At 47.7% G+C, this 12,479-nt stretch overlaps 1 protein-coding gene across 1 annotated transcript in view; it reads right to left on the bottom strand.

Moving 5' to 3' along the window:
* The window catches only part of BHMG1 (basic helix-loop-helix and HMG-box containing 1), a 474,014-nt gene that overhangs the window by 177,884 nt on the left and 283,651 nt on the right, over positions 1-12,479 (bottom strand). The window contains 2 exon segments of the mRNA XM_030219977.1: positions 9,693-9,802; positions 10,183-10,289. Coding sequence (XP_030075837.1) covers positions 9,693-9,802; positions 10,183-10,289 — 217 coding nt within the window.

Here is a 12,479-nt window from a genome sequence, read left to right as displayed (position 1 = left end):
AAGGCGCCCGGCGAGAGAGAGAAGACATAGCATCAGTATGCTTCTTGATCTGGTCAACCAGTTCCTCAACCTTCTCTTCAAAAAGATTATCCCCCTGGTATGGGGCATTCACCATTCTCTGTGGGACCGAATGGTCCAGGTCAGAGACATGCAGCCATGAGATTCGCAATACCCTGGGCAGAGATTCTGGATGTCACGTCAAAAGTGTCGTAAGTGCTCCTGGCCAAGAACTTGTGACACGCCTTCTGCTGCCTGACCAGCTGGCGAAAAGGCTCGGCGTGCTCCAGAGGGAGTGCATCAACCAAGTCAGACAGCTTCCTCACAGAGTTCTGCAAGTAGATGCTTTGAAGAGCTGGTATGACTGAATATGGGTGATGAGCATCGTGGCCTGAAACATTTTTTTCCCAAGAGTCCAAGGTCCTAGCTTCTCTGCCTGGGGGAGCCGAAGCATGGTCCCTAGTACTCTTGGCTCTGTTGAGAGTGTCATCCACCACCACGGAGGTGTGGGGTAACTGAGATCTCTCCAACCCAGGTTCCCCATGGATCCAATATTGGGTGTTAATTTTCTTGGGGACCACAAGAACAGACAGAGGGGATGCCAAGTTCCATGCGAGGACTGCCTTGTGTACCTCATCGAGAGGCGCCATCACTGCCTCCTTAGCTGGAGAGCTGTAGTCCAGGACCTTTATCATCTTAGCCCTGGGCTCATCCTCCACTTATACTGGAAAGGCTATGGCCTCAGACATTTGCTGTACAAACGAGGTGAAAGAGAGACTTTCAGGAGGTGATAGCCTTCCCTCAGGTGGAGGGGAAGGTTCTGAAGGAATCCCATAGGACTCATTGCAGGAAAAATACCTGGGATCTTCTTCAGACTCCCACAAGCACTCCCTCCTCAGTGTCGGATAATACTTCCCTAAGGGATGTCCAAGACCACGCCCACCTCGATTTCGAGGACCCATAGCATCGAGGAGTCGGTTCTTGCCTTGACTCTGGCGAAGCTCCCTCCACCGTCGTCGAAGGAGAACCGGCCTGGATGGCAGTCAACACCAGGACCACAAGTGGCACTGGTGGTGGAGGCCACACCGCAGGCGGGGCCACAGCAGAAGGCATGGTTTGCGCAGGCACCCCCCGATGCCAATGCACATCGCTGCATAAAGGCCTCAAAAAGCTCTGGGAGCAAGGCCCAGAGTTGCTCGTTGAGAGCTGTCATCGGTAAAGGCTGTGGGGCCGGTGCGGGCTCAGGTTGCCAAACCGCCTGGGGTGTGGGAGCAGGATCTCAGCTGCTGGGAGACAGGCGCACCGGCACCTCCTGAATAGAGGGGGACCGCTCCTCCTGGCGCCGACACTTATTGGGAGCCAAATGGTCCGGTTACACTGAGTACAACATTTGAAGCCACTGGGAGTCTTCAATGACATGGAAGGGAAGACGGACTCAGCAAAATAAAAAAAAAAAACTCGATTGTGCCTATGAAAAAAAAAATAAAGGCACAAAAAAACCAGGGGTTACCCTGGCTGAGCAAGCCTAAATACGGCCCGCAATGAAAAAATAAAGGAAACTTAAACGGCGGGCCAAAAAACAACTAAAGAAAAATAAGGCTTTGTTTTTTTTTTTTAATGAAAACAAGAAGGAAAGGGAGAAAAAACAGCCAAAAAGGCACTGAAAACGAAGGCTCTTTCCTGGGAAGTAGAGCCACAGAGGAGAATCGCTGCTCCTCACGTGGAAAAAAACTAACTGAGGAACACGGTTGCGTGATGGGTGGGAAGGCACTCCACGCATGCGTGGTGCGGTGCTGCATACACGATAGAAAGCTCTAGGAAAGCTTTTTTTTTTGCTGTGCATAATGACAGTTCCTGGGCCAATGTGGATCATCGACCCACTTGTGAGAATAACTGAGCCTGCTTGTCCTCAAAGAAAGCGAAGATACATACCTTGTGACAAGGCAAGCCCCTGAGATTCCCCAGTGAAGCAGTTGAGCCCAGAACTACGGGTCCCACAAGTCCTTCAAAAATGAGAGAAGAGAGTAGTCTTAAAAAGATGGAATGGATTCCCAGCCCCAGCAGGGGGAGCAATGGCTCGAGGCAGGGTGAGCCTGTTACTCCCTTCCCCACTAGAGGGAGAGGGAAGGATGAAGCTCATTTTCCCTGGCTTTCGCCATCAGTATATAATTCCCCCCAGCTGTGAGAAGGGAAGAGCAGATTTCCTGGAGGCTCTCAGTCACCAGGAGAGAGGGGAAATGAATGGAGAGAGATTCCATGGAGTATATGTGGAAGGAGCCTGCCACTAGAGCTGCCCAAGGGAGAGGAACCAGCTACCATGGAGTGGGAGAATTCAAAGGTTGCCCTGCCCAGCACATGAAGGCAGTGGAGGAGGCGTGGTGCTGAGAGGTGGGACAAACTGCCAACCCTGCTCCTTACAGGGTTCCCCTCTGTGCTGTGAAAAGGCAGGTGATTTGTGGTATTGGTTTGATGTACAAAGACTGTCCATGAAGATTTGTTCTGAACTGTTGTGCTATATTGGAAGTGTGCTGAACTCTTACTAAACCCTTCTGAAGGAGGGGGAAGGGAAAGCTAATGCCCTAATAGAAGACCTGAGGAGGAGCTGAGCGTTTGCTGAGGGATTTTGGGGACCTGGACTGTACCTTTTTTCTTTTGAAGATTATCTTATGAGGACTGTACCTTTTTCTTTTGAAGACTATATTAAGAGGGCTGTACCTTTTGTTAGGAAGAATTATGATTTTTGGTATCAATAGAAATCAAACAAAATAAAACATGAAAAAGAAAATAAGATGATACTTTTTTTATTGGACATAACTTAATACATTTCTTGATTAGCTTTCGAAGGTTGCCCTTCTTCGTCAGATCGGAAATAAGCAAATGTGCTAGCTGACAGTGTATATAAGTGAAAACATTCAAGCATTACTATGACAGTCTGACAGGGTGGGAGGATGGGGGTGGGTAGGAGGTATGCATGAGGACATCAAAGCATATCATTGATATTCTAACAGGATGGGTGTGGATAGGTGAGGGGTGGGGTGATCAACAGAGAAATACAGCTTTATGGTTTATAATGGGCTAGGAACCCCAGATCCTTGTTAAGTCCTTTCTGTTGGGTGTTAAAATATTCAATCATTCTGACTTCAAAGGTCTTACGTTCTTGTATGGTTTTAAAGTTACCTTTCAGGATTCTCACTGTGAAGTCACTGGTACAGTGTCCTGTTTTATTTTGTTTGATTTCTATTGATAACCTTAAGAGTGGACTAACATGGCTACCACACTCCTCTGATTTTTGGTATGAAATTGCCTTGACAATAAAATACTTTGGCCCTGAGTCCTAGTATGAGCAGTATTCTGTCCTGGAATCCTGGGAGCCCCGCAGACTTGCCGGCTCCACCCAAGAGGAGGAAGAGGACCCCCTGTAGAACCTGTAGCAGGTATTCTCCAAGGACAGCAGGCTGATTGTTCTCACATGTGGGTCGTCTGCGTCGGCACGAGAACCGGCAATTTTACAAGCAAAAAATCAAAGAAGTTTGCCAGAGCCTTCTGGTGCACTTGCAGTGCGCACCGCGCAGGCGCGGACCGTCTTCCCACCCGTCGCATGAGCGTTCTCGCTCAGTTTAATCAAAAAGCAAATAATAAACGAACAACAACTCCAAAGGGGAGGTGGGCGGGTTTGTGAGAACAATCAGCCTGCTGTCCTTGGAGAATACCTGCTACAGGTATGTATCCTCGCTTTCTCCGAGGACAAGCAGGCTGCTTGTTCTCACATGTAGGGTATCCCTAGCAACCAGGCTCACTCAAAACAATGAACATTGGCCAATTGGGCCTCGCAACGGCGAGAACATAACATAGATTGACCTGAAACCATAAACAACTAACTGAGAGTGCAGCCTGGAACAGAACAAAAATGGGCCTAGGGGGGTGGAGTTGGATTCTAGACCCCGAACAGATTCTGCAGCACCGAGTGCCCAAACCGACTGTCGCGTCGTGTATCCTGCTGAAGGCAGTAGTAAATGTGTGGACTGCGTTCTTCAATGCTGCGTTCGGCACCTAACCCTTACCGTTCAGTGAATCCAGACTGCCCCAATTTGACTGCCCCTATCGGACCGACCGTTCACTTGTCTATTAGATTGTAAGCTCTTTGAGCAGGGACTGTCTCTCTTTGTTAAATTGTACAGCGCTGCGTAACCCTAGTAGTGCTCTAGAAATGTTAAGTAGTAGTAGTAGTAGTAGTGATGGCCATGTTGCAGCCTTGCAAATCTCCTCAATGGAGGCTGACTTTAAGTGAGCCACTGACGCAGCCATGGCTCTAACATTATGAGCCGTGACAAGGCCCTCCAGAGTCAGCCCAGCTTGGGCGTAAGTGAAGGATATGCAATCTGCAAGCCAATTGGAGATTGTGTGTTTTGGGATGGCGACTCCCCTCCTGTTGGGATCAAAAGAAACAAACAACTGGGCGGACTGTCTAAAGGACTTTGTCCGCTCCACGTAAAAGGCCAACGCTCTCTTGCAGTCCAAGGTGTGCAAACTGCTTTCGCCAGGGCAGGTATGAGGACGGGGAAAAAATGTTTGCAAGACAATTTACTGGTTCAGATGGAACTCCGACATCACCTTCGGTAGGAACTTAGGGTGCGTGCAGAGGACTACTCTGTTGTGATGGAACTTGATATAAGGTGCATGCACTACCAAGGCCTGAAGCACACTGACTCTACGAGCTGAAGTAACAGCCACCACGAAAACGAACTTCCAGGTCAAGTACTTCAGATGGCAGGAATTCAGTGGCTCAAAAGGAGCGTTCATCAGCTGGGTAAGAACGACGTTGAGATCCCATGACACTGGTGGAGGTTTGACAGGGGGCTTTGACAAAAGCAAACCTCTCATGAAGCAAACAACTAAAGACTGTCCAGAGATAGGCCTACCCTCTACACGGTGATAAGCAGTAATCGCAATAAGGTGAACTCTTACGGTGTTGGTCTTGAGACCAGATTCTGACAAATGTAGAAGGTATTCAAGCAGGGTCTATGTAGGCCAAGAAATAGGATCTAGGGCCTTGCTGTCACACCAGAAGGCAAACCTCCTCCATTTGAAAGAGTAACGCCTCTTCGTGGAATCTTTCCTGGAAGCAAGCAAGACTCGGGAGACACCCTCTGAAAAACCCAAGGAGGCGAATTCTAAGCTCTCAACATCCAGGCCGTGAGAGCCAGAGACTGGAGGATGGGATGTAGAAGCGACCCCTCATTCTGAGTAATGAGGGTTGGAAAACAGTCCAATCTCCACGGTTCCTAGGAGGACAACTCCAGAAGAAGAGGGAACCAAACCTGACGCAACCAGAAGGGTGCAATCAGGATCATGGTTCCACAGTGTCGCTTGAGGTTCAGCAAAGTCTTCCCTACTAGAGGTATGGGAGGATACGCATACAGAAGGCCTGTCCCCCAATGTAGGAGAAAGGCATCTGACGCTAGCCTGTCGTGGGCCTGAAGCCTGGAACAGAACTGAGAGACCTTGTGATTGATCTGAGTGGCAAAAAGATACACCAAGGGGGTGCCCCTCACTCGGAAGATCTTGCAGACTACGTTCATGCTCAGTGACCACTCATGAGGTTGCATTATCCTGCTCAGTCTGTTGGCCAGACTGTTGTTTACACCTGCCAGATAAGTGGCTTGAAGGTACATGCCCTGACGGTGTGCCTAAAGCCACATCTGGATGGCTTCCTGACACAGAGTGCGAGATCCAGTGCCCCCCTGCTTGTTGGTGTAGTACATGGCAACCTGATTGTGTGTCTGAATTAAGATAACTTGGTTGGACAGCTGATCTCCGAAATCCTTTAGAGCGTTCCAGATCGCTCTTAATTCCAGGAGGATGATCTGCAGACCTTTTTCCTGAAAGGACCAAGCTCCCTGAGTGTGGAGCCTATCTACATGAGTTCCCCACCCCAGGAGAAATGCATCCATCGTCAGCAATTTCTCTGGCTGAGGAACTTGGAATGGTCACCCAATGGTCAAATTGGATCAAATCGTCCACCACTGAAGAGAATTCCGGAAGTCGGTGGACAGCTGGATCACATACTCTAGATCCCCTGCAGCTTGATACCACTGGGAAGCTAGGGTCCATTGAGCTGATCCCATATGTAGACGTGCCATGGGAGTTACATGAACTGTGGAGGCCATGTGCCCCAGAAGTCTCAACATCTGCTGAGCCGTGATCTGTTGAGACGCTCAAACTATGGACACCAGGGACAGAAGGTTGTCCGCCCTTGCCTCGGGAAGATAAGCTCGAGCTGTCTGAGTGTTCAACAGGGCTCCAATGAATTCCAATTTTTGGACTGGGGTGAGATGGGACTTGGGACAATTTCTGACGAACCCAAGTAGCTCTAGCACCCGCATAGTCATTCGCATGGACTTCAGAGCACCTTCCTTCGAGGTGCTCTTCACCAGCCAATCGTCGAGATAAGGAAACACATGTACTCCCAGTCTGTGTAGTGACGCTGCGACTATAGCTAGGTATTTGGTAAACACTCTGGGTGCAGATGCCAGGCCAAAAGGCAGTACACGGTACTGAAAATGCTGTGTTCCTCGCCGAAATCGAAGATATTTCCTTTGAGCTGGGAGTATCAAGATGTGGGTGTAAGCATCCTTTAAGTCCAGAGAGCATAGCCAATCATTTTCCTGAATCATGGGAAGAAGAGTGCCTAGGGAAACCATCCTGAACTTTTCTCGGACTAGAAATTTGTTCAGGGCCCTTAGGTCTAGGATGGGACGCATCCCCCCCTGTTTTCTTTTGCACAAGGAAGTACCTGGAATAGAATCTCAGCCCTTCTTCCCCTGGTGGAATGAGTTCGACCGCTTGGGCCTGCAGAAGGGCGGAGAGTTCCTCTGCAAGTACCTGTTTGAGCTGGGAACTGTAAGAATGAGCTCCCGGTGGACAATTTGCAGGTTTGGATTCCAGATTGAAGGTGTATCCTGATTGGACAATTTGAAGAACCCACCTGTCGGAGGTTATGAGAGGCCATCTTTGCTGAACTGGAGCCAGTCAAAAGCCCGTCCTCTGCTTTTGCTGGGGTGCTGCAGAGGCCTTAGGCGCACACTGTTGACGTGAACAAGCGCACTGGGACTGAGCCTGGACAGGCTGCCTAGAAGCAGGAGTGTACCTACGCCTAGCATAGGAATAGGGAGCACTTCTCTTCCCTCCAATAAACCTCCTAGATGAGGAGGTAGTAGCAGAAGACAGCTGGCGGGAGAGAGAATCCATAGCATCATTTTGTGCTTCTTGAACTGTTTAACCAGATCCTCTACTTTCTCACCAAAAAGGTTATCCCCCTGGCAAGGAACATCCACCATCCGCTGCTGGACTGAACGATCCAGGTCAGAGACATGCAGCCATGAGAGTCTGCGCATCACTATACCTTGGGCAGCGATCCTGGATGCTACATCAAAAGTGTCGAACGTACCCCTGGCCAGGAATTTTTGACACGCCTTCTGCTGCCTGACCACCTGGCGAAAAGGCTTGGCCTACTCTGGAAGGGAGTGCATCAACCAAGCTAGACAGTTGCCTCACCGAGTTCCGCAAGTGGATGCTCGTGAAGAGCTGGTATGTTTGGATTTTGGCAGCGAGCATAGCGGCCTGATACACCTTCCTCCCAAAAGAGTCCAAGGTTCTAGATTCTCTGCCTGAGGGCGCTGAGGCATAGTCCCTAGTACTCTTGGCCCTTTTGAGAGCGGAGTCCACCACCATGGAATTGTGAGGTAGCTGAGACTTCATCAATCCAGGCTCCCCGTGGATCCGATATTGGCATTCAGTCCTTTTCGGGATCGCAGGATTAGACAGAGGGAATGACCAGTTTTGCATAAGAACTTCCTTCAGTACATTATGGAAAGGAGCCGTTGCAGCCTCTCTAGGTGGAGAAGGATAATTCAGGACCTCAAGCATCTCAGCCCTGGGCTCATCCTCAACCTCCATAGAGAAGGGAATAGTCACAGCCATTTCTCTGAAAAAGGAAGTTAAGGATAGACTCTCTGGTGGAGAAAGTCTCCTTTCTGGTGGAGGGGCAGGCTCAGAAGGAATCCCATAGGACTCATCAGAAGAAAAGTACCTGGGATCCTCCTCTTCCTCCCACGAATGCTCATCTTCAGTATCGGACAAGACATCTCTCAGAGCAGTCGAAACTGAGCCTGCCTTGACGCCGAGGAACGACGTCCTAGATGGCGGTGCCGAGTAGTCGACACCCGCTTGGACTCTGGTGAAGCTTCCTCCACCGACGTCGAAGGGGAGTCGACCAGGATGGCAGCCGACACCAATGCCGCACGCGGCACCGAGGTCGGGGATCTCACCACAGGCGAAGGGCCAGATGCTGCTGCAGCAGATGGTACGGAAGGTGCAAGCACCCCCGACACCGAAGCAGACTGGCGCAGGAACCCCTCCAGAAGCTCTGGAAGCAGAGCCCTGATGCGCTCGTTGAGAGCCACCGTCGGACAAGGCTGCAGGGTCAGTAAAGGAGCCAGTAGCAGAAACTGTTGAGGCTCAGGAGCAGGTACCGGGCTGCTACACCGACGCATCGGCACCTCCTGAATAGAGGGAGAGTGATCCTCTCAGCGCCGACATTTCTTGGATGCCGAATCCCTCGACAACGCCCTGGAGCTCCCGGCACCGTGACTCCTTGGTACTGAAGAGGAAGACGTGGAATCCTCTTGTCTCCTTGGCCTGCATAACAGGAGGCCTCAAGACAGGTGGAGACCCACTTGATGCCTCACTGCTCCCAGCACGAGTTGATTGTTCCGCAGCCATTACCTTCGCTCCCGACGTCGATGCGTCCCTTGATGTCGATGCCGCCGACCTCAGTACTGATGTCGAAGGACCGGACTGAGCCTCAAAAAGCTTCTCTCGTTGGGCCTCTCAAGACGCTTGAGTCCATTTCTTCATGCGAAGACACAGACTGCAAGCGGCTGGGCTGTGGTCGGGCCCAAGGCACTGGATACGCCAAGCGTGGGTATCGGTACCCGAGATAGTCCGGTTGCATCGAGTACAATGTTTGATGACATGGAAGAAAAAACAGCTTTGACGAAATCAAAAGACGCGATCGTGCCTGTTAAAAGAAAAAAGGGCACGAAAAGAAGGAAACGAGCCGGTCGCGTCGAAAAACAAAGAAAACTTTAAACGGGGCAAAAAAGTAAAGAAAACTACGGGAGTTTTTTTTTCTGTAAACTGTAAATCATACTTACATAAAAGAAAGAAATAAGGCAAAAAGACAACGCAGAAAACTCTTTCCCGGGCCTGCGAGGAGCGGGGTAAAACTCGACCGCACCTCACCGTGGAGAAAAAAATAACTGAGTGTGAATGCTCACGCAATGGGCGGGAAGACGTGGTGCGCGCTGCACACGCACCAGAAGGCTCTGGTAAACTTTTTGATTTTTTGCTTGCAAAATTGCCGGTTCCCGGGCTGACGCCGACCCACATGAGAGAATAAGCAGCCTGCTTATCCTCGGAGAATGATTTTTACGTATCTAGGTACCTGAGAATTTTCCACATTTGCACAAAACTACTGAAAAAATGCGCACACCATAAAAAAACAGAAAATAAGGACTGCTCAAAATATAAACAAAAAAGGTGCAAAAGAAGGGTGGTTAAAATCCCCACTTTCCTAACTGTGGCACAATACCTTCACTTTAATGAAATGAGATATGCTGTACATTATTACTTACCATGAGAACTGAACATAGGGGACTGTGCCGTAAGCCAGGGGCTTGAGTCTGGCTCTTCCTCTGATGAAGAACGATAGTTGACAAGCTCTTGAGCATCCTCCCGGTAAGGGCTGCAAATGACATGTCCATCAGTCTTGTATTTCCCTCCCAAAATACCTTACAAAGAAAATGAACAGGCTCCTGCTTGGGGTATACAACATATATTAAAATTTGGGGAACAAAATGCATTGGTCCCTGCAACACATATTAAAATCTGGGAGAACTATTATAATAGTGGGTATATGATACATTGACAGTTTTCAGTGTGCTGCAAATATAGTCATTGTTAGGCTACATTTTATATTAGTGCAGGTGGTAAAGGAAGCTTGGAGCTCTGTTAATTCCTGCCTCCCCATCAAGAGCTGTTGTAGAGAATGATGCAGTCTCAGCTTCTGCCAGTAGTGTTCCCTATGAAAGCACTCTCTCTGTTCAGGGCAGCTTTTCATCTTACCCCTGTGTTTGCAATCCAAGATCATGCTGACAACTCTCTTCACATATCAGATGTACATCACAGGTGGAACAATCATCATCCTCTTGACTTTCCTCTTGTTCGCTCCCCTTATAGAATTCTGTGTACACGAAGGATAATATAATGTTCATTACTCACATATCATTGTCAGTCCACACAATAAGGTAAAACAAAAAATTTGTAATTTCCCTACTACTAATTTCTCTATGCTACTAGATGTAGGCAACACTGTACAAATAACATGAAGGACAGTTTCTATACAGTAAAGTTTATAATCTAGTCAAGATATACAGAAAAGACAAATACTTAAGAAAAGACTTATAGGAGAGTCAAAATTATTCCAAAAACCTAGAAAGAGCCAGTAGCAGATAAGAGACCTTAATACTTCCCCCCTCCACCCACAATTATTGAAAGAGGAGGGAGGCAAAGAGAAAAAACTACCTGGGTTAAAGGTAGGAACAGGCTCTGATTGTTGCAGATGCTATTTTACACTGATGCCACCTAATGAACTCATTGTTCTGTTTTTCCCTGAGTTTGCACCTATGCACTAGTTTGTGCATGCAGAGTTATTCACACCATCCCCCTAATTCTATAAAAGTCACCAAAAATTGTGTATGCAAATTTGGGCATGCGCCTAGTTTGCGTATGCAATTTAATGAGCTAGTTAGCACCAATTGGCTTTTTAACAAGCAATTAATGGCATCAATAAGATTTAATTGGAATTTACATGCCTAAAATTTACATGCAATCTGAAAAAGGGGGCGCAAAAATGGGAGAGTCATGGGCTTAACGGTGGCATTCTTAAAATTAATGTGCATTGTTATAGAATAATGGGGATAAGCACCTAATATAGGTGTGTACATTTGTACCATATTTCAGTTGGTGAAAATGGCTGCATCTAAAGTTAGGCACGAATTCCGCTATTCTATAAACCATGCCTAACTTTAAGTATGGATTACAGAATAGCACTTTTTTCAGCATCTAGCCCCATGTGTAGTTTGTTCCACAAGAGTACACTCTATTTATTAAATAGTGCTCACTGTTTCCACATAGTGTGCACTATTATTGCCAAATGACAGAACACGGCGGGTCTGATATTCAGCCGGCGACTATCAGCATTTTGCTGACTGTTGCCAGCATTTTACCTAGAAATTCAATGTTGGGCCACATCCGGGCTCTGGCATTAAATTTCCGGGTATATAAAGCCAGCAAAAATATAGCCAGTTAAGTGCAATATTTGGCACTTAACCAGTTATGAAGAGCTACATAAAGCTAGAACTGCATTTTACGCAGTCTTATTTATGCAGTTATAATAGCCGATAAGTGCTGAAAATTGGTGCTTAACCAGATAAGTGCTGGCTCCACTGTGGAACACCACAAAGTAGCCGGTTTTGACTTAGGTGCTAACCAGGCATTTTCAGTTGTCACTATTAAATTATCACATTATTAGCCATTTCTATCCCACATCAGCTGTAAAGTTCAATGTGGCTTACAATTTGTAAAAAGCTAAAGAAGCACAATAGAATTAAAGAAAGCCAAAAGAAAACACAGTCTGTCTGATATTCAAAAGCATTTAACTGGCCATGATTGGCACCTGGCCAGTTAAATGTCCTCAAGCCGGCTATCCACCAACATTCAGTGGGGGATGACAGACTATCTCCTGCTGAATATCTCCAGTTAGAAGCTAGCTGATTAAATTGTGCGATATAACCGGCTATCTGCTGATTTTTATCGTGGGTTTGGTGGCCATTTTTGGCCGTGTGTATAGCTAGCATATCTTTGGCCGGTCTGAATTTAACCGGCCAGGGCCAAATATTGGATTGGCCAGTTAAGTTCAATCCGGTCAAAAAATAAACTGATATTCAATGCCGGTCATCAGAAACGGCATTGAATATCTGGCATTAGCACTGACTGTGGGAGTTAGCCAGGCTAAGTACCATGGTATGAATATCAGCCCCGGTGTCGTTATGATGAATCCAAAAATCTCCGGAACAAAAAAAGGTTTCAGTGCTTTTCAAAAGAGTCAGTAAGATCCCAGAAGCCTAATTTCTGATGGCAGAATATTCCACCAGTGTGATGCCAAATAATAAAAACTGGCCAAATGCAAAGATTTATAAACAATATTCCTAGATAGGATTTTAGATAGTGCTGGGGAGGAGTCAGCTGTCTTGGTACATGTGGGTACCAATGACATAGGAAAATGTGGGAGAGAGGGAGTCTCAATGCGTGGATGAGACGATGGTGCAGGGAGGAGGGTTTTAGATTTGTTAGGAACTGGG

The sequence above is a fragment of the Microcaecilia unicolor genome, chromosome 11 (genome assembly GCF_901765095.1).
Source record: "Microcaecilia unicolor chromosome 11, aMicUni1.1, whole genome shotgun sequence".
Taxonomy (NCBI): Eukaryota; Metazoa; Chordata; class Amphibia; order Gymnophiona; family Siphonopidae; genus Microcaecilia; species Microcaecilia unicolor.
The sequence above is the reverse complement of the archived record's forward strand: the minus strand, read 5'-3'. Positions and strand labels throughout refer to the sequence as shown.